The sequence below is a fragment of the Staurois parvus genome, unplaced genomic scaffold, assembly GCF_062004578.1.
Source record: "Staurois parvus isolate SC_StPar_1 unplaced genomic scaffold, SC_StPar_1.0 ptg000320l, whole genome shotgun sequence".
In the NCBI taxonomy this organism is placed as follows: Eukaryota; Metazoa; Chordata; class Amphibia; order Anura; family Ranidae; genus Staurois; species Staurois parvus.
The window spans coordinates 3,335,803-3,358,117 of record NW_028318116.1 but is presented as its reverse complement, the minus strand read 5'-3'; the positions used below and the strand labels follow the sequence as shown (position 1 = coordinate 3,358,117).

The following is a 22,315-nucleotide window of genomic DNA, read 5'->3' as shown; positions in this document are numbered from 1 at the left end:
ACACACACAGTATATAGGAGCCATATACCTGGATAAAGCCCCACTCCCCCCCTTAGACCTGCCATTAGGAGGTGTCTCCCTCAGCACTCACCAGGCAGCTCTTTGAGCAGATAGAAGGGTCCGGAGCTCCTCCTGGACGCCTCTTCCCCCCCAGGGACGGCGGAGGACAGGGAGGGTGGCGGAGGCAGTGGCGGTACGGACGAGTTGGGAGGCCCGGACACCGACAGAGGCTTCCCCGGTCCGAAGCCTCCAGGAACCACGGCGGGGCCCCCGGAGGACCTGTCGGGAGAGAAGGCTGCGGCTCTGAGGGGACGAAGAGGGACGAGAACGGCTCCATGATATTTCCCGACCAGCCGACCAATCACATATCTCCTCCTTCTTTCCTCCGGCCAATGGAAACGCATGACTAAAACCAGCCCTCTGCCAGAGCAGCTACTAACCATTGGCTCACGGGGTAGAGAACACTAGGGGTTCTCATGTGTTACCTACTATCCACCAATAGGAACGTGAATCTAAAAACACACCCCCCAGCCTAGTACCTGTCACTGATTTGTTTACAGTGAACTAAGAGGCGGGACGTCTAGGAAAAGCTGCCCAATCACAACAAACGTCTGCAACTAAGGTCAATCATTGGCTCTATGATGAACCTGGGGGTTGCGCCTTCTTCATGCTGGAGAAGGGGTGGATCTAAGTGTTACCCTCTGATGACCCTAGCTGTCGGTGACGAATTTACCCACTTTGGTCTTATTGGACAGTGTGTACCACAAGGGGTGTGGTGTGTTCTGCTCGTCCTGATTGGCCGGGGACAGACTGCGCTGATTGGTTGGAAAGGGGGTAGTTCGCCGTCTCTGTCAGTGAACAGTTGACCATGGCGGTGATCGCTCCTTTGCTGGCTCTCATCTATGCGGCGCCCGGCCTGTGGCGATGGGTCTCCCAGCCGTACTACCTGCTGTCGGCGCTGCTCTCCGCCTCATTCCTCCTGGTCAGGAAGATCCCCCCAGTGTGCACGGCGCTGCCCAGTCAGAGGGAGGACGGCAACCCCTGTGACTTTGACTGGGTGAGAAGGCACGAGGGGCTGGGGAAGGGGAGGTGGGGGAAGCGCGGGGGCGGTGTTCTGGGGAGGAGCTGGCGGGAAGTGCGGGGGCGGCGCTCTGGGGAGGAGCAGTTGTGGGTCCGCTCTTGCAACATGCCAAGAAAGGCGGCTACCTCTCCCTCTTCCCACACAAGGTCACATTCATCACATTGGACCGCGTACGCTCTACATCACCCTCAATGAGGTTTGTTGATCAGACACTACAAAACATGACATGTTGTGTGTGTGTTTTTTTTTTTTTGCAACTAGATTATGTAAATTGGTGTGTATGGTGTTCTACAAGAGTCCTATAGCCCATTCTAGTAGTAGAAAAACATGAGGCTAGCTCCTGCTCTCTCGGTGCTGCTTCCCTGAACTTCTGGTCCTTGCAGGAAAGAGTTAACAGTGGGCAGTGCTGGCTCTGAGCTTGGGGAAGTGTGATCAAGGGGGTGTACTATTTCATGCTCTAGGGCTGTGTTTCTATTGTACACAGTGTAGGGGGTGGGGGTGTCCGGCCCCATAGGACACTGCACTAGAAAGGAGCCACCCTGAGACAGGAGATCCGGGGTAGCAGTTTAAAGGGTATCCCCACCTTTGTAATAATTCCCTCCTAACAGCCCCTCTTCCTTTCCCCACTGCACCTATCTGTATTGGTTTTCAGTGATCCACAGCCTACATTTACTGTAGGCTCTGGAAAGCATGAGCAGACAGGTGAAAACCACCAAACAAATGAGTCCAGAACCGTCCAATCATTAGGGAAGGCTATTCCAATGAGCAGAAGCCGGTTCTGTATATAACCAATCAGAAGAGATGGCTGCTCACATGATAAATAATAAGCCCATCACAGCAATATGGGTTCGGGAGGCTAGGGGGTGATGTCCCCTGCCACAATAGTAGGTATGCGGGGAAACCAGCTGGAATCCCCCCCCCCCCCCCCAAGATGGCGCTGTATCGCGTCTGCAGGATAACGTCACCAGGAAATTACTGAACAGTGATGTGTTTCTGTTCATAGGCATGCGCTCCAAGTTATTCATGTGAGTGGCTATTTGGCATCTTCTGAGATATATATATATATATATATAGTAGATTGAGGGCTGGGCAGGCCTTTCGTCCTTGCGTGTGGTGGACGTCACACAATGTTGTCCTGGTCACACCACTTGTGTTGTAGATGCTTTCACGTGTCACCACTGCAGACCATCCACCAAATATGATTGTGTAACGTCAATTGACTCTAGAACGCATGTCCTTGTGGTGCGACTTGGATAAAAAGGAAGGAGCGCCTAGTCTCCAGCGCGGTGATTGGTGATGAGCCATGCTCCTTGGACACAGCGCATCACCGGTCAGGGTAAAGAGCCAATGGCGCTGGTTCTTTACCATGTGATCTGTCATGTCTGATCACATGTAAGCAAATGACGGTTATCAGCATTCTCTTTCCTCAGCTCGGTCACAGCTTGAAGGAAGGAAAGCCTATAACCGGCTTTCCTATGACAGGGGATGTTTACAGTGATATCATTAATGCAGCCCCATCGGTGTAAAGCAGTGCAAGGACCCCTCCCTCGGTGTCCACCAGCACAGGCCAATCACTGCACATCAGTGAAGAAAAAATATTTATCTGCAATTTTTTATAACCAAAATTAAGAAGTGGGGGTAGGGGTTAAATTTTTTTTTTATAGTGTCTAAACCGCTGGCAACAAAAGTGAGTCCACCCCTAAGTGACAAAGTGTCAATATTTTGTGTGGCCACCATTATTTTCCAGCACTGCCTTAACCCTCTTGGGCATGGAGTTCACCAGAGCTTCACAGGTTGCCACTGGAGTCCTCTTCCACATCATGGAGCTGGTGGATGTTAGAGACCTTGTACTCCTTCACCTTTGAGGATGCCCCACAGATGCTCAATAGGGTTTAGGTCTGGTGACATGCTTGGCCAGTCCATCACCTTTACCCTCAGCTTCTTTAGCAAGGAAGTGGTGGTCTTGGAGGTGTGTTTGGGGTCGTTATGTTGGAATACTGCCCTGCGGCCCAGTCTCCAAAGGGAGGGGATCATGCTCTGCTTCAGTATGTCACAGTACATGTTGGCATTCATGGTTCCCTCAATGAACTGTAGCTCCCCAGTGCCGGTAGCACTCATGCAGCCCCAGACCATGACATTCCCACCACCATGCTTGACTGTAGGCAAGACACAGTTGTCTTTGTACTCCTCACCTGGTTGCCACCACACAAGCTTGACACCATCTGAACCAAAAAAGTTGATCTTGGTGTCATCAGACCACAGGACATGGTTCCAGTAATCCATGTTCTTAGTCTACTTGTCTTCAGCAAACTGTTTACGGGTTTTCTTGTGCGTCATCTTTAGAAGAGGCTTCCTTCTGGGACGACATCCATGCTGATCAATTTGTTGCAGTGTGCGGCATGTGGTATGAGCACTGACAGGCTGACACCCCCCCCCCCTTCAACCTCTGCAGCAATGCTGGCAGCACTCATACGTCTATTTCCCAAAGACAACCTCTGGATATGACGCTGAGCATGTGCACTCAACTTCTTTGGTCGACCATGATGAGGCCTGTTCTGAGTGAAACCTGCCCTGTGAAACCACTGTATGGTCTTGGCCACCGTGCTGCAGTCAGTTTCAGGGTCTTGGCAATCTTCTTATAGCCTAGGCCAGCAATGGGCAAACTACGGCCCGGCGGACCTTTTAATCTGGCCCGCGGAGCTAGGCTCCCGCTAGGCTCCTCTCACAGTACGCCCTGAATGAAAATCTGTCTCCTATGAGGATGTCCCCCTCGACGTATCTGCGCATGTGCCGGAGATCGCGGATTGGCTGCTAATGCCTGAAACTGACACATGCGCAGATACGTCAAGGGGGACAGATCCTCATAGGAGACAGATTTTCATGCTACACCGGAACGGCGAGAGGAACGCGCGGAGCAAAGGTAAGTGAATTGACACAGGGAGGACTTAATATGGGGGATGAATTACTATAGGGGGGATGACTTACTATGGGGGATTAATTACTATGCTTACTATGGGGGAATATTACTATACTTACTATGGATGACACATACACATCATTCATCTACTCTTGGTTCGGCCCCCGGGTCCAATATATGAACCCATTGCGGCCCTCAAGTCAAAAAGTTTGCCCACCCCTGGCCTAGGCCATCTTTATGTAGAGCAACAATTCTTTTTTTCAGATCCTCAGAGAGTTCTTTGCCATGAGCTGCCATGTTGAACTTCCAGTGACCAGTATGAGAGAGTGACTAATGCCAGATTTAACACACCTGCTCCCCATTCACACCTGAGACCTTGTAACACTAACGAGTCACATGACACCGGGGAGGGAAAATGGCTAATTGGGCCCAATTTGGACCTTGTCACTTAGGGGTGGACTCACTTTTGTTGCCAGCGGTTTAGACATTAATGGCTCTGTGTTGAGTTATTTTGAGGGGACAGCAAATTTACATGTTATACAAGCTGTACACTCACTACGTCACATTGTTGCAAAGTGTCATTTCTTCAGTGTTGTCACATGAAAAGATAGAATCAAATATTTACACAAATGTGAGGGGGGGACTCACTTCTGGGAGATACTGTATGTAAAACCTCACCTTGGAAAACAACCTATTCAGTTTAAGGCTCCCTTCACACTTGTGCGCAGGGGCGGACTGACCATTTGGGAACTTGAGCACTGCCTGAGGTCAGTAGGGGGCCCCATGAGATGCCCCTGGTAACTTTCATAGGCTTTTTTGGGTGTGGTTTGAGTGTGGGCGAGAACACAGGGGCCCCGTGAGTTGTCAGTCCACCCCTGCTTGTGCGACTTCAAAATTGCGACTTGATACGACTTTGGCTTTGTCCAAGGATTATGGTTTGTGCTCTACAAAGTTGCACACAAGTCACATGTATATCATTCAGGTGCGACCTTCACGCAACTTTGGAGGATTTACATTGAAGTCTATGGCTCTCAAGTTGCATAAGTTGGACCAAAGCAGTGAAGGAACTACTTTCAAGTCACTGCAATTTGAAGTCACACAGATATGAATGGTACTCATTGGGCAACATGGGGTGCAACCAGGGGTGGACTGACAACTCATGGGGCCCCCGGGCAATAGGGGATCATGGGGCCCCTGTGTCCTTGCCCAAACTCAAAAAAGCCTATGAAAAAGGTACCAGGGGCATCTCATGGGGCCCCCTACTGACCCCGGGCAGTACCCGAGTTTCTAAATGGTCAGTCCGCCCCTGGGTGCAACTTGTCATGTGACTTTGGTCCCCAGAGTCACATAAGTCAAACAAGTGTGAATGGGCTCCAAAATAGAAATGAAAGGCAAAATATTTATGTATAGATATAAAAACATTTTAAATACCTTTTTTGTTATAAGTGATCACTTTTCCATCTGTTCTCAGCTACATAAGGCTCGGTTCACACTGCTGTGACTTGGGAATCTACTTGTGAGACCGCCCCCCCCAAGTCGCATGACATTTGAGATCCCATGTTAGTCAATGAGAGCTGTCCTAATTAGCACTACTTTAGTCACCTCGACTTTAGAAAAGCTTCCTGTACTACTTCAAGGGGACTTCTATCCAACTGGTACCCATAGACTTTAATGGAAGTCGCCTCCAAGTCTGATCCTCATATTGATGTGATTTGGATCCAACATTACAGGAAGATTACCCAGGAATTCCCTGAAAGTTGCTTCAGAGATGCTTCAAAGTAGTACTCAAGTCACCTGGCAAAGTTAAAAAAGAAAAGCCTGTTTTTCCCGGGTTTTTTTTCTTTCTGGGGTCTGCTGCAATTTTGATCCATGCAGGTGCTTTCTGGTGCATTTTTTTTTTTTTTTTTTTTCTCTTTATGCATTTTGCCGCCTTCCAGTACAGTGCTGTGCAGGAAAAATGCAGTCTGTTCTGTTAAATTAGTATCAGTTAGTGGCAGGATAATAAAGGAGGAAAAAAAAAAAAGCAAAATGCGCACTATTGTTTCTGGGCTGTACTACGGGTACAAACAACTAACATACACATATGTGGTATCGCTGCGATCGTCAGGAGCAGGAGAAATTATTTTGGGTTGCTCTTTGGTAGGTTATGGTTGAAGCAAGAAATATACAGCTAAATTTAAATTTTTATTTTTTTTTACTATTTTGGGTCCGTTTTTCTTTTTGATTTAAAAAAAAAAAAAAAAAAATCTGGAGAGATCTATTACCATTTAATACCAAGTAAATAGGTGCAGTGCTAAAAACATTAGTAATGTCCATAAATGTTAAATTAAGTGACACTGTGCAAATAAGCAGTAGAATTCAATAATAGTGCTCCAAATAGTGTGGTAAGATTACGCACTCACTTAAATGACTCTGTAGAGGTCCCGTTTAGGAGTTGGGTAAGATCCTAATCCAGGATAATCCTTCCTCTAGGTAAGGTGGTGCTTTCAGGAGCTCACGGGTAGATCCAGCTAGCCAGAGATCCCTTTTTAAGGGATGGGCAGGTGTAGATGCCTGCTTTAAGGGACTCCCTTCTCTGGATACTTAAGGATGGCTGGATCAGATGGGCTCTATAAATAAATTGCTCCGCACAGGAGACCATAGAAAATGGCCATAGTGTAGTAGGTAATGATATTTATTGTTTAACAAATTTGCAAATCCCAATGCAGTAAGAACAAAAGACATCAGGGTGATATGGACTAACCGTTCAGCATATGGCCGCCGGATCTCCATGTGGCGCCGGCGGCATGGTGTCTTGGCTCCTACTAATGCGTTTCGTGCGCACCACTTCTTTAGAGGTTGGATACCAATGACTCCATATAATCACTACAGTCAATTTATAGGCAAAATAGCACGCGTGTATTACGTCGGCGCCATTTTGCCGAAGATCAAAATACATTGAATGTCCGCACGCATGCGCGGCACCATTTTGCCATGGGTTTTGAGAAATAGAAAATGCATGAACAATGTGGATAAAAGATAGCTACATAGGTGCGTTAATGAGATTGGAAAGAACGATTGATTGCTCATATGAAATCACTAAAGGCAGATTGTCCCAGCTGTCATGATGGAAGAAGTGGCCAATAAAACTGCCAACAGTTAGTGGATACAATAATACTGATGTGTAACTCCGCTACAAACATTCAAAAGATGTTATGACGTTAGATTAAATAGAAATATTTAATGGTCTCACCACGGCAAAATTTAGTGAGACATAAATTAATAAAAAGTGGTAAGTATTAATAAAAAAAAGTAGACAACGCCTTAAAATAAAATAAAAATAAGGCATTAAAGCACCTATAATAAAATTAATGATAGCAACAAAAATGACAAGCCAAATTCAAAATTGATAAAAATGACAAGTCAAATCCACAATTAATAAAAAGTATACGTAAAATCCAAAGTAGAGCATAAAAATAACACTTATATAATAAACCAAAATATATATGGTAAAAGGAATATATGCGATAAAAAATATATGTGTACCAATTCACTGTTAATAAATGTCAGTATATAGAGATATAAAATGTATGTATATAGTAAAATTATGTATGTCAAATTCACTGCTAACTATTGTCAATAAAGCAGTTCATATCTATTTCAATGTTGTGCCCGGCAGGATGTAAAGTGCCTAATTCGTAGATATGTCTAGTTTCCAGTTGGGAGACCACTCTGGTTTTGTGCATGCCCCTCCAATGTGGGATTACCACATCAATACCCGTAAACCTAAAGGAAGACGGGTCCCTGTTGTGATGCTGTCTATAATGCAGAGATAAAGAATGTTCCTTGTAACCTCTCAATGTTATAGACATGTTCTCGTAGGCGGTCTCTCCACCTCCTAGTGGTACGTCCCACATATTGCTTAGAGCAGAGGAATTCTAGTAGATAAACAACATATCTGCTGTTGCAGCAAATTAATTTATCTATATTATAAGTTTTTCCAGTGTGGCATGATGTATATGAAGAAACCCTCTTTTTCCTTCTGTTACTGCAAGTGCATATCATTCACATCATATTTAATACCAAATGAAAGCCCAGTTTGTCCTGAAAAAAACAAGGTTTAATCCACCTGGATGCATAAAGTAGTTGTGATATGTACGGTTTTGCTAACACATGTCAAAGTTGCAAAATTGTGCTTAGTCTTTAAGATTTGTTTTATCCTTAGGCGTGAAGGGGTTAAACACAGTACACTTAATATTTTACATGGCTATGCCTGCCAAAGGGGTCAGACTAGTCATCTGGCAGATTTAAACTGTATAGATTCCTCCATTCACGCTAACATTACAAACTGAGGAAATACCCCAGCCGGCTATTGTATTTTGATATCTGGCTCCAGCAGCTGTCAGAATACCTGAATGGAGCCTGCATCTGATTGGCTGGAATTTTTCTGATGAGCTCCTTTAACAAAATTGGATTGAACAATTGATTCTTCAATGCCAAAAGGGCCATACACTGCTTGAGTCTTGTCTGAGCCAGGAGGAAAAGGCCGAAATATGAGCAATATATGGCCAGCCTATATGTATGGTCTATATAAAGACACGTCTGCTGACAGCTGTAAGGGGGGAGGGGTCTCTCTCCCCCCTTCCATTGTTATGTTCTTAACAGTTTTTCTTTGCCTTGTATGTATAATTTAGTGACTCTTCTTGGGGGGGGGGGGGGGGGTGCAGGCCAACGCTACCTGTTCCTGGCCGGTGGCACCACTACTACAGTTGTAGTAGTAGTGGGACTGTGGGACCACACTCAGAAATCCATAGTGATCTAGTAGGCTGGTGGTCATGTGGCGCAACATCCACTAGAGAGTCTTGAGCTGGTCTTTTTTTCCTGGATATTTTCTGTATATATTTAAAATATAAAGAACAATCTTCTTCTATGTTCTGATTTTTATGTTTTTGCCAGAGAGAAGTAGAGATCTTGATGTTCCTCAGCGCCATTGTTATGATGAAGAACAGGCGAAGCAGTAAGTGTCTCATGTTTGATATCCATGTTTCATGTGTAAGATATTGGGGGGAGATTTACTAAAAACCAGAGCTTTAAGAGTTTGGTGCAGCTGTGCATGGTAGCCAATCAGCTTCTAACTATCTATCAGCTTGTTCAGTAAGGCTTTGGCAATTATTTCTGGAAGCTGATTGGTTTCTATGCAGAGCTGCACCAGATTTTGCACTCTCCAGTTTTATTAAATCCGTCCTTATTACATAATGCCTTGGTGGTGCTCATTCTGCAGCCCACAGCTTTACCTATTACATATTCTTTGCTTGTGGGCCTGATTCCACTGATAAGAGCCATTTATCTGTGGGTATAAAACCTAACTCCTGGCTTTTTTTTTTTTTTATACCTCCTTGGACCCTTAAAGGAGAGGTACAGCCAAAGCTCTTTTGTCTGTTCTCCTGTGGATCACAGGAGTGCAGTTCATTCTGCACTCATGTGACCCATTTTCAGCTTACAGCGGGCTGAAGTCTGCTGTTGGCTGACGTCACTCAGCTGGTCCAGGCTGGGGAAGATCCCGACTTTAAAGTCGGGATCCACCACAGAGTCTAGAGCAGCACCTGGCTCAGTCTCTCAGCGAGCTGCTGAGAGACTGAGCCAGCTGCTCCCTCCCCCTCCACAGCCCAGTGCTCCAGTGAGCATCTGCAAGAAATCAGCAGTCAGGTGATCGTTGAGTTCTCACCCTTAGAACCATCGGCGGACAGATGCAACATCGGACCGATGCTGCATCCACCTAGGTAAGTAGGATTTAAAAAATAATAAATAAAATCCCATACTTATCTTTTAAGGTATGTCTAAAGCCAAATCAACTGTCAGGTTTTGTTGCCATCTATTATTATTATTATTATTATTATTATTCAGGATTTATATAGTGCCACAGCACTTTACAACATAAAGAGAGACATTACAGTTTCAATATAGGAGGAATCAGAGGACCCTGCTCGTTAGAGCTTGCAATCTGAGGGAGGGTCAAGTGATGCAAAAGGGTAATAACTGTGGGAGATAAGCTGATAGAGAAAGTAAAACACAGTATATTAGTTAGAAGCAGGATAGGCTTCTCTAAAGAGACGGGTTTTCATGGATCGTCTAAAGATGAATAGATTAGGAGATAGTAAGACAGATTGGGCTAAAGAATTCCAGAGGATGGGAGAGGCTCTGAAGAAGTCCTGGAGTCTAGCATGGAAGGAGGTTAAAAGAGATCTAGAGAGCAGGAGGTCTTGGGAGGGCCCAAGAGCAGTTAGGTTGGTATTGTGAGACTAGGTTAGTGATGTAGCTGGGGGCCGGCTGGCTTTTTAAGTTGTTAGTATTTTTTAATTTTATTCATTGGGTGAGCGAGAGCCACTGGAGGGACTGGCAGAGACTGAACAGTTGGTAAGGTGGATGAATCTGGCAGCAATGTCTGTGATGGACTGGAGGGGCGATAGCCTATGTAGAGGTAAGCCAAGGAGGGGGGAGCTGCAGTAGTCAAGGCGAGAGGTAAACTGGGAGTGAGTTAGGTATGTGGTGTCACTGGTCAGAAAGGGGCATATTCTGGAGATGTTGTGGAGGCTGAGGTGCCAAACTTTATACAAGGATTGGATGTCGGGCCAAAAGGAGACTTCAGGGTCCAAGATAACACCCAGCGCCCTGGCATGGGGGAACAGATTGATAGTTGTGCCACCGATCTTGACAGAGAAGTCAGGAGAAGGGGGTATGTGGGGGGAGGAAATATGAGCTCCGTTTTGGATAGATCTAGATTTCATTTGGGAGATTTCCCTTCACATCCTGCCCTGTAGGAATTGAGAGGATATCTTTCCAATGTGAGGGAAAGCCCCTCTTAGATTGATATGGGAACAGGTGTCCTCATTCTTCTATTCCTGTTCTGGTGGCAGCTCAACATTTTGGGCTTACCCTGCCTTTCCTTCCCGATGACTGATCAGGACAATAGAGAGCGAATCTCTCTAACAGGTACACACAGCTCCCCCCAGTATGCTTTCTTCTCCACAAAATGTCCCCAGTCTTCTGGATTAAATTACACTCGATGCAAAATATTTTACTGGACACAATCAGCTGGCAGTATGGCCGCCAAACACAACCTATTCAAGTGAATGTGGCCATACCACAACTGTGATCCAAATGCTAAGCTAGTGCCATGGTATTCCCAGTGAACAACAAAGAAAAAAAAAAAAAAAAACAGGCATTCAAGAGAATCCGTATCACCTCCTGGCTACCTGTCAGCCGCACCTGTACCCCTCTATGAAAAGAGATATCCTTTACTTTTCAGAGAGCAATGCAGGTGTACACTAAGCTCAAATGTGTTACTGGCAGAGTTTTCAAATTGGAATAGAGAAAAAGCCTGGAAAAAAAAACCAAACCGCTAACAAACTGATCACATCTAAGGACTTGTAAGCTGCATTGTTTGTGCTAGGGGTTGGGTACACTGTAGGTTCTGCAGCCTCTTGTTACTTGCAGCTGTTGCTCTAACGACTTAATTTCTCCACTATTCTGATTTCAGTTACAATTGAACAGCATATTGGGAACATCTTCATGTTTAGTAAAGTGGCCAATACGATTTTGTTCTTCCGCCTGGACCTGCGTATGGGTTTGCTGTATGTCACACTGTGCCTAGGTGAGTGCTCTGTTCTTGTGGGGATTTGCATTTATCTAGGCTGGATGTAAAATCGGGCACCTCTATGGTTTGCCTTCTGAATTTTTAGATTTCTACCCACCTTACTTTGGTGTCTCACTTTTCTTTCTCAGTACATTGCAACATAAAATTGTAATATAAATAAGTTCAGAATCTAGCACAGTGAGTGAGATACCTAATACAGGCTATAACAGACTGGTGGAGCTGGGACCTCCAATATAGAAATTTCTATGTTGTCCGCAGTATAACTGTCTAATAGACTTACACTTTATTTACAGTATGTCTTGTGATAAAGGGTTAATGTGATTTATGCAATTAAACTCAAATTGTTATTAAAAAGGTACAAAAGCATACCTGTGCATTTATTTTCTCTGCTGCTTCTTCTTTAAAAGCTTGCCTTTCTTTGAAAAAGATCTAATCCACAGATCCCTGCTGCTGGTTTCCTCTTTTAATGTGGCCCCATTAGATTTCCGTAAAGCCTTCCAGAAGTTAGATATTGGACTTTGCATGGATGGATAGGTGAATGGGTATTTGTGTCCAGCTTGGGCTACTGGGAGCTACAGAGCATTTGGTCCCCGCATGCTCCGATATTTTTGTTAACCTCCACATCACATATCTAAGAATATAATATGAATGTTCCTTGTTCATTTTAATTTCCTTTTCTTTCTCTCCTTTTTGTAGTTTTTCTCATGACATGCAAGCCTCCGCTATATATGGGTCCTGAACATATCAAGTATTTCAATGACAAAACAATAGAGGTAAATTGGATGAATTATGTGGCTGATAATGGCTTTCAATGTTTAATTGGGGATCTGACCTAGGCATTGTGTATGTGTTGTGGTGTTTGTTTTGTCTTTTTTTTTTTTTTTTTTCTTTTGTGTTTTTTGTTTACTTTTTTTGGTAAGTGCATTATTTATAAAATACACCACCTAAGCCTTGTGATCTTTAACCCATTGTTAGAACAGACTGTGCGCACATCTAATTTACAACTGATAATGGCCAGCACAGTATAGACAGCGTTTATATGGTAGTAAAGTCCCTTTTTTTTTTTTTTGTGTATATATATATATTTATTTTTTTTTTTACCTACCGGTGAGCTTATAATAATGCTGATCTGTAGGTAAAATTAATCTCTACTAAACCTTAATGGTTTAGAAGCTATTTTATGGAGCAGCAGCCGGTGTCAATACACCTGAAGGAATGGCATACCTGTGCCGTTCCTTCAGAGCTGTGTGCCACGGCCGAAACATCATCGGCAGTTCGGCCATTCAAGCAGCCAAGTGAAAATGGAAGCCTTTTGCAATGGTGCTGCTGGAGGGCTTCATTCAAAGGTAAGTCTTTCATAATGTGCTAGTATGCGATGCACATTATATTACCTTGCAGGGAGAAGATATTGGTTTTTTTTTGTTTTTGTAAGTCAAGTTTTTAAACCACTTTAAAGTGGCTCTAAAGCCTGAAGATTTTTTTTTCCCCTAAGGCAAAAAGCCTTTATTGAGGTTAAAAAAACCATCAGCCCACCCTTCTACTTACCTGAGCCCAATTCAGAGATGTGCATGAGAGCAGCGTGTCTCTCCCTCCTCATTGGCTGAAACACCACACTGGTTGTCAGTCACAACCAGTGAGGGGTGGTAGGATCAAGCTGCGTACTTTTGTCTTATGGACACATAGAGCCGGTTCGAGAGCAAGCACAAACAAGTGCCCCCATAACATGTGGCTTGCTATGGAGGTACTCAGTGGGGGAGAGGAGCCAAGAGGGATGGCAGGGAACCTGAGAAGAGGAGAATCGGGACTGCTCTGTGCCAAACCATTACACAGAGCAAGTTATAACAGGTTTTATTTAAAAAAAAAAAAAAAAAATCCTTTAAAATCACTTTATGCTAACTAACTCTCCAGCCCCTTCCTTACATTTCATAAAAGGGGAAGACTAATATTTCTCAGCAAGTAAAAAGATAAGAGATTTTTTTAAAATTTATGCTATGACTGGGAACATGTAACCAACATACAGTAGGTGTATTCCAATTTGGCTGCAAAAGTGAAATTATAGTTCAAGAGACACCGAAGATATATACAAAACTTGGTCTTCTGTTCTATGGATAGTGCAACCCTCTAGATCACTTAATTTATTCTTTACTACCTTTTCCTATCCTCAGGAGGAGATGCAGTCTGATCGTCGGGTCACATGGCTGGTAGAATTCTTCGCCAACTGGTCGTCCGAGTGCCAGTCCTTTGCACCCATCTATGCCGAGCTGTCCTTGAAGTATGTGTCATTTTTACTTTTTCTTGCTATTGATTGGAGAGTAGCTAAACTTGGAATGGAGATGTATCAAAAAGTTATTCTGAGCTTTTTCATAATATAATAATTTCTTCAGTCCTATAATTTAATTGATTGGATTTTCAAAAAACGCACTGCAAAACTTCCCTGTAGAATTGTACCCTATATGAGCTGCAAACTTGAATTTTTCAAATTTTCTGCACATTAAATATTGATTGCTAATGGCATGTTTAACCTCTTTAGGACCACCAGCCCGCATTGTGCTGTGTACCAGGTGGCTCCTACGGGCACAGTGACGTACCTGTACATCACTGCCTGTTTCCAGGCCCAGGGTGCACAGGCACCCGCTGTCTGGCGACTCCTTCTGTGATTAGCCACGGCGGCATTTTGTCAGTAGGTCCCGGGCCAATGATTTATAGCTGGGGCCTGCTGACTGGCTGTGCCCAAACACAGGGCTCTGTACAGAATGAAAAATCTTTTTCTTCTCCCTGCAGAGCAGGGAGAGGAAACAGATTTTTAGTAAAAAAGCAGCATACAATAACTTGTTAGGCACACCCTTAACTACCCTGAAATGTTAACCCCTTCCCAGCCAGTGTCATTAGTACAGTTAGTGTATAGTATGATCACTGACCACTGTATTAGTGTCACTGGTGATGGCAGTGCCTGTTCCCACCCAGTGGTAGTTCATGTCAGAATTATTAGCTACAAGATGTCCTCTGGCTTCTGGGATGAATGATACCCAGCACATTTTTTGCCTGTGGGAATGGATGCAATCCCGCAGCAGCAACCACCAGCATAAGCGTGAACGTAGGGATGTGGGAACGGGTGTGATCCCGCAGCAGCAACCACCAGCATAAGTGAACGTAGGGGTGTGGGAACAGGTGTGATCCCGCAGCAGCAACCACCTGCATAAGTGGGAACGTAGCTTTGGTGCTCCTCAAGAGCCCTCAGCCCTTATGCAAACAGTGGGCAGACTGTTGGGAGGAGTTATATAAACCTTGTATTGGTGGGTGGATGTCCATCGTGATTGGGCATTTCTAGGTGACGGAATTCGCCTGCAGACCCACTTAGTTAACACCTACATGAGATTTTTTTTCTCTCATCTCCATGATTAAAAGAATGAAATCCAGTGAATGAAAGGAACAAGCCAGGGACAGTCAGGCTGGGGGTTGGAAAGGGCTAGATAAAGCTGGATGTCCTCCAGCCAGGAAATGCGGTGGGCTCTAGCTGACTTGCTGTAGCTTTTAATGCATGCTTTGTTATGAGTTTGCTGGGAAATCAAAGTGAGAATTTTCAGTACAAGAGGAGCCTGTAAAACTGTGCAAGACTGAAGATATGGCCGATGTTCAGATTGAATGCAGCTCCTAAAGTAGACCTAACAAGAACCTATTCCCCTGAATCTAGCCCCAGCACTAACCCCCATTCTGCTACATACAGTTGTGTTCAAAATAATAGCAGTCAGACATCACTAACCTCATCACTGTTTTTGGCAGAAATGATATTTCTACATGGCAAATAATTTACTAGCAGGTGTAGTAGAGTAATAGAAATCCAACAGTCATGACATGCATGCTGCTGCTTCTGTGTAATTGAATCACTAATTGAAAGGGGCATGTTCAAAATAATAGCAGTGTGGAGTTCTATTAGTGAGGTCATTCATTCTTTGAAAAACAGGTGGCAATTATTGCCCTTATTTAAGGAAGGAAGGCAGCAAATGTTGTACATGCTGGTTACAGTGCATTTCTCTCTGGAACGACCCATTTTCCTTAGAATTTCAGACATTGTTCAGAAGAACAGCGTATCTTGATTAAAAAGTTGATTGGAGAGGGGAAAACATATAAAGAAGTGCAGAAAATGATAGGCTGCTCAGCTAAAATGATCGCAAATGCTTTAAAATGGCAACCAAAACCTGAAAGACGTGGAAGAAAGCGAAAAATTACCATTCAAATGGTTAGAAGAATAGCCAAAATGGCAAGGACTCAGCCAACAATCAGCTCCAGGAAGATCAAAGAAGGTCTAAAGTTACCTGTGAGTACTGTTACAATTAGACGCCTATGTGAAGCCAAGCTATCTGCAAGAAGCCCCCGCAAAGTCCCACTGTTGAAAAAAAGACGTGTGCTGAAGAGGTTACAATTTGCCAAAGAGCACATTGACTGACCTAAAGAGAAATGGTGCAACATTTTGTGGATTGATGAATTTAAGATTGTTCTTTTTGGGTTTATTGGCCGGAGACAGTTTGTCAGACGACCCCCAAACACTGAATTCAAGCCACAGTACACTGTGAAGACAGTGAAGCATGGTTGCGCAAGCATCATGATATGGGGATGTTTCTCATACTACGGTGTTGGACCTATTTATCGCATACCAGGGATCATGGATCAGTTTGAATACATCAGAATACTTGAAGAGGTCATGCTGCCGTATGCTGAAAAGGAAATGCCCTTGAAATGGGTGTTCCAACAAGACAAAGAACCCAAACACACCAGTAAACGTGCAATATCTTGGTTCCAGAACAACAAGATTGACGTCATGGAGTGGCCAGCCCAATCCCCGGATCTTAATCCAATAGAAAACTTGTGGGGTGACATCAAAAATGCAGTTTCTGAGGCAAAACCAAGAAATAGAGAAGAACTGTAGAATGTAGTCCAATCATCCTGGGCTGGAATACCTGTTCACAGGTGCCAGAAGTTGGTTGACTCCATGCAACACAGATGTACAGCAGTTCTCAGAAACAGTGCTTATACAACTAAATATTCATTAAGTGATTCAAAGGAAAGCAAAATCTTCAAACAGTTTCAGTTTATATAGTGAATGTTTGAGTTTGTAAAGAAGAATACAAACACTGCTATTTTTTTGAACAGTCTAATATTCACTTTTCTTCAATTTTTTTTTTTTTTAGAGTAATAACACAAATTTGATATTTTTCATGTTTTGATTTGGAATAGAATGTGTAGTGTTCCCAATGATTTTGTATGTATGGAAATAAAAGCTATTAGAAGGATTTTGAGCTTTATTCACTTTTTTCAACACACTATTTTAAACACAACTGTACATGGCTTGTCCTGTGCCAGGAGCCTCTGTTCTAATAGCACGCAGTTTAGCAGCTAATCCTCAGGTAGGTCATTACCCTGCACAGGGGTTAGTAACTGTTGTTGCCATGACAGGTCAATGTCTGGGGAGGTATGGTGGCATTTTACATCCTAATCCTTGTATCTTGCTGCATTTTAATAGGTACAATTGTGCTGGTCTGAAGTTTGGGAAGGTTGATATAGGCCGGTATCCTGATGTCAGCACAAGGTAAGCATCATTCCACACGGTTTCCTGCAGTATACATGTTTTGGTGGATATTTGTGTAATGTACAATTGAGTGATGAACTCTTCTTGAAAGATATTAGAGGACTTGGAGTCCAGAAATAAGTCCTAGTCACATATCTATCTAGATGTATTTTATACACCATGAAATGAAAGTACATTACTATGGTGGTAAATAGGGCTGAGCCTGGGTTTGTTCGGACTGGGATCTGGACCCATATGTGAGTCCCGCCAGGAACCTGTCACCTGTCCTGGGCCAATCGTATGTTGCCAGTGCTTATGGTGACAACTTCCTGGCAGGCTCACACACTTTGGGTTCAGATCCTAGTCCAAGCTCATAACAAGTAGAGTTTGTTGTAGACTTGAGGACAGTTGGAAGATCCACAACTCATCTGTTTTGGCTGCAGATATTATAAAGCACAAAATTCAGTTAAAGCAAATCTATCAAAATTTGAAAAAAAAGTCAGTACCTACAAAAACTGACTTTTTTTTTTTTTTTTTAAAAACACTCTCGCCTGTTCCAGGATCTAGTGGTGTTCTCGCTGCAGCTGGTTTCACCAGCCATCCTCTCTTCCAGGTGTGGGCACCCAGCTATGACAGCTTGCAGCTTTACAGATGGGTGCCCACTGTCCATGCACGAGTAGTGCTGTGCCTTACGAATGGTCCCATGGTCTTCTGGGACCTGTCACTTGGGGAGGAGGGAGGATAACTTCCCACTTCCGATAGCCTAGGTCAGGAGTCTCCAAACTTTCTAATCAAAGGGCCAGTTTACTATCCTTCAGACGTTAGGGGGGCCGGACTGTGGCCAGTGAGAGTAGAAAATATCCTGGCATTGGTGGAAGTGAGCAGTGCCCCATCATTGGTGTCAGTGGGGGGAATAATGCCTCCCATTGTTGGTGTCAGTGGGGGGAATCGTGCCCCACCACTGGTGTCAGTGGGGGGAATCGTGCCCCACCACTGGTGTCAGTGGGGGGAATCGTGCCCCACCACTGGTGTCAGTGGGGGGAATCGTGCCCCACCACTGGTGTCAGTGGGGGGAATCGTGCCCCACCACTGGTGTCAGTGGGGGGAATCGTGCCCCACCACTGGTGTCAGTGGGGGGAATCGTGCCCCACCACTGGTGTCAGTGGGGGGAATCGTGCCCCACCACTGGTGTCAGTGGGGGGAATCGTGCCCCAGTTTTTGGGGTCAGTGGCAGGAATAGTGCCCCAAGGGCCAGATAAAGGCAAGCAGAGAGCCACAGTTTGGAGATCACTGGCCTAGGTGATTGCAGCGGAAATGGGAGCAGGTGCCTGTCAAAATACCCACTCCCCAAAGGTGCCAATCTTTAACCGGGGAGAGGGGGACGAGGCATTAAAGCAGAATTCCCCTTCTGGGCAGAGCTCTGTTTTAAGTTTACCAAGTAAGAATTAAAGTGGGACTCTGGGCAAAATGAGAAAAATTACTTACATGATGCAATGTGTTAGAATGTGACACAAACTGCTATTAATGCTGTTGACAGTTTTACTACCTGTTGAGCCTGCAAGTAAATCTCTTGGCTTTTCACTTCTGCCTAGCTTCTCAGAAAAATAACAGTTACAAGGATTGCCATAAATCTCAAATAAGAGTAACGTGGGGGTTCATAGAATGGTGATCTGTTATTCTTGTTGGGATCCACCCAGATGCCTGACTAGCATGTGTCTCAGCCTCTCGGTGAGCTGCAGGGAGACTGTGCCAGCTGCTCCTGCCCTCTGCACAGCCCTACGCTCCAATGAGTGCTGGAGAGGCAGAGCAGAGAGTCAGAAGACTGAGAGCTGAACAATCTGCTGTCTTTGATCACTCAGTTCTCGATATAGAGGTGGTGGGGAAGAGAAGCAGCATTGGATAGATGCTGCATCCACCTGGGGGGGGGTTATTTTTTTTTTTTTCCTTTCTGTAATTTTTACTTTTTTCTCTTTTTAGCAATACTTTACGTTTTTTATAGCTGTCTAAATTATACATCTTATTTTTGGTCCTTTTTTTAAATCAACGGCGTTGTTGTTGTAGGTATGGTGTTAGTACCTCACCGCTTTCTAAGCAGCTTCCTACACTAATCCTCTTTCAAGGTGGAAAGGAGGTATTGCGTCGACCACAGGTTGATAAAAAGGGACGTGCTGTATCTTGGACTTTCACTCAGGTAACCAGACAAAATTTTGTAAACTTTATCTTTCAAGCTGAATTTGTTTTGTCTAGAGGAGTATAATAGCAAAGAATACATGCTTTATTTCATTCTCTGCTCTGACCCTGAACATGGGCAGGCCCTCATTCATACAGTGAAGGATCACAGTTCCTACATTATATGCGATTACAATCTGTGTGTGGGTATTATAATTAATTTATTTTAGATATTATAGTTACAAGAGGGTTCGGCGGGCCCTGCTCATAAGAGCTTAAAATCGAATAGGGTGGGGCAAATGGTACAAAAGGTTATATCTGTGTGTGTTCATTTGTTAATTGGAGGTGTGATGGGCTTCCCTGAAGAGATGAGGTTTTTACCTGAAGGTGGCCAGAATAGGAGATGGCTGGACAGATTGTGGTAGAAAGTTCTAGAGGATGGCAGAGGTTCTGGAGGAGACGAGGGAGCTTGAGAGCAGGAGGTCTGGGGAGGAGCGGAGAGGATGGTTTGGGTGATATTTGGAGACTGGTGATGTAGCCCAGGGCAGAGCTATGGATACCCTTGTATGTTGTTAATATTTTGAATTTAATATAGACCATTCCATAGTGTGAAGTGAATAGAGCCCTAAAAGGGGTGTTCACCTCTAGATAGTATTTGCTGGTTTTGCTGCTGTTTTTGTCTAAGATCAGTACAGAGCCTGTTTACCTTGCGTTCAGCTTAGTTATAGCACATGCCTCTAAGTGGCAGGAGCCAATAAAAAAAAATATATATATTAAAACAGACAATTTTTCTGTTCTGTCTCAATACAAGGAAAGGAAATAGGTCATATTTTATCATACTTTCCTATTTTATTTTTTTCCCAATCTATTGGAGTCTGATTTCTATTACCCTTTTTTTTTTTTTCTTTTTCATCCCTTCAAGGAAAATGTCATCCGAGAGTTCAATCTAAACGAACTTTACCAGAAAGCAAAGAAGTTCGGAAAGAACCAAGAAGAGCCCCAGCAAGAGTCGGAGGTAGCTGAAATAGAAAACTCTCCAAAAGAAAGCAAGAAGGACCAATAACCTCCATGGGACTGTCATCTTGCTTTCAGAGATGGAGGTGTACATAGAATACAAACTGACACTCCATTAGTATTGCCTTCTGCAAGCTGTCCCATCCTATACAACAGTCTTCGCATATGGCATTGAAGCAGTCTCCTCAAAAAACTGGATACCTTCATTAACGTCTGCCTACAGCTGTCTCCATCTTAGGATACAATTCTAATCAACGATCCTCAATATTTTATTTTTTTTTTCTTCCCTCTTCCCCTTAAACGCCCTGATATAGAAATAGTCCCAAGAACCCCTCTACTGGAGCCTCATTCATTACTATGTCTTGCACAGAAACATTCTGTTTTGCAGCTGCTGGTTGAAGGCTTTGAACCAGATTGGCAAAGCGCAATAAGGAATTCTCATTTGAGGCATTTTGATACTTGAGGCCCACTCTTTTGTTAATGGCTTTCCTTTTATTAGATGGAATGACATATTGTACGTGGGTGGTTTGCACTACAGGACATTGTCCATGTGAAATTGTTTGATGTCCTGCGTTAACATCACTAGTATGTGTACTCTTAGGGTACCCCTGTTAGAAAATGCATAATAACAGTTTAGAGTTTTATCAATAAATCAGGAATTAAATTAACATGCGTATTTTTGTAATATTATAAACAATGTATTTTTATATATGGAGCACTATTCCATTGGAAAGTTGCCCAGGTACTTTGCCAATGGATTGCCCTGCAGACAAGCACATGAACACAGTCACTCATTTCTTCAAAGACTGGTCTGGGGGGGTGTTTTATTTTTGGTCAACTTGGATAGGGGAATTGAGTGGAATACTCCAAAGACTATGTACAAATTGAGGACAAAACTCCTTTCAGTTAGGCTGAAGCAGATGTATCTGCATATATCAAACTGTGGACTTGACATGTGGTAGAACAGTAATGGCACACCGGCTTCCTTCATTACAACAAACAAGAACAAAAGTCCCTTCACAGATCACTAGATAGATTGACCACTTCAGGACACCAGCCAGTGTCCCATTTAGTAAACACATCGCTGATGCTCTAGCAGGTGAGTGGTGGGGTGGCAGCTGCCCAAAATGTCTCTAAGATATCTCAGCAGTCTGTACTCACAAAAGGTCCAGGACAACCTGGTTGCCTCCTTCCAACTGACACTTTCCTCCAATGATACCAGACTAGATCTTCAGCAGAGAGCCCCTTAGTCAACTCTTTACACCTTCCACATCTAGGCCTTCAGGTTGCCCACCTGAAGCCTCAAGAACAGCAAACATATGGGAGGATAACCCAGGGAAGCAAACAGTCCCTCTTAGGCTGTGTTCTCCAACAGGAAAAGACTCAGAGCTCAGTGTGCCCAGAGAACATATACAGTTACCCAGCATCCTTCAGGGCCTTGACTCCCTTGGCCAGGGCTGTCTAAAAATTCAGGCTGCCATCTGCATAGTCCCACACCTATAATTCAGAAAGGTTCTAGTAATTTCAGGAAAGCAGAGGCAGCTATCAGTCTGAGAACACTGAACAGATGTAACAAATTAATTGCAGTCACACTGGTTGCAGCAAGGCAAGCTAAATTACCCAGTCAAAAATATACACAGCTCCACTGAATACAATGAGCCTGCATTAAATCAAACTTATCCTAGCACCTATCTAAGAAGGTGCAACATATATAATTCAATTCTCACCTTGAAGAGGATCCTTGTTGACCCATGTAAGGAAGTACTACAGAAACAATGGCTTTCAGAAGCATATAAATGCTTGTATTCCATATTCTCTTCCCATGGAGGTCTCCATCAACAGTCTGCTGTTTAAAGTCTTCAGGTCAGGTACATAGCACACTGATTTCCCTTTTTTTTTTTTTTTTCTTCTTCTTCTTTTGGAGGATCTTCAGTCAAT

General features: G+C 43.9%; 1 protein-coding gene across 1 annotated transcript; it reads left to right on the top strand.

Annotated features, from left to right (window-relative positions):
- Positions 1-802: 802 nt before the first annotated feature.
- TMX2 (thioredoxin related transmembrane protein 2) lies at positions 803-21,045 on the top strand. Its single transcript, XM_089683725.1, has 8 exons — positions 803-1,057; positions 8,934-8,994; positions 11,515-11,628; positions 12,328-12,404; positions 13,797-13,903; positions 17,150-17,215; positions 19,256-19,385; positions 20,286-21,045. The coding sequence occupies exons 1-8, from the start codon at positions 869-871 to the stop codon at positions 20,424-20,426; spliced, it is 885 nt and encodes a 294-aa protein (XP_089539851.1). The 5' UTR covers positions 803-868; the 3' UTR covers positions 20,427-21,045.
- The last annotated feature ends 1,270 nt before the right edge of the window (positions 21,046-22,315 follow it).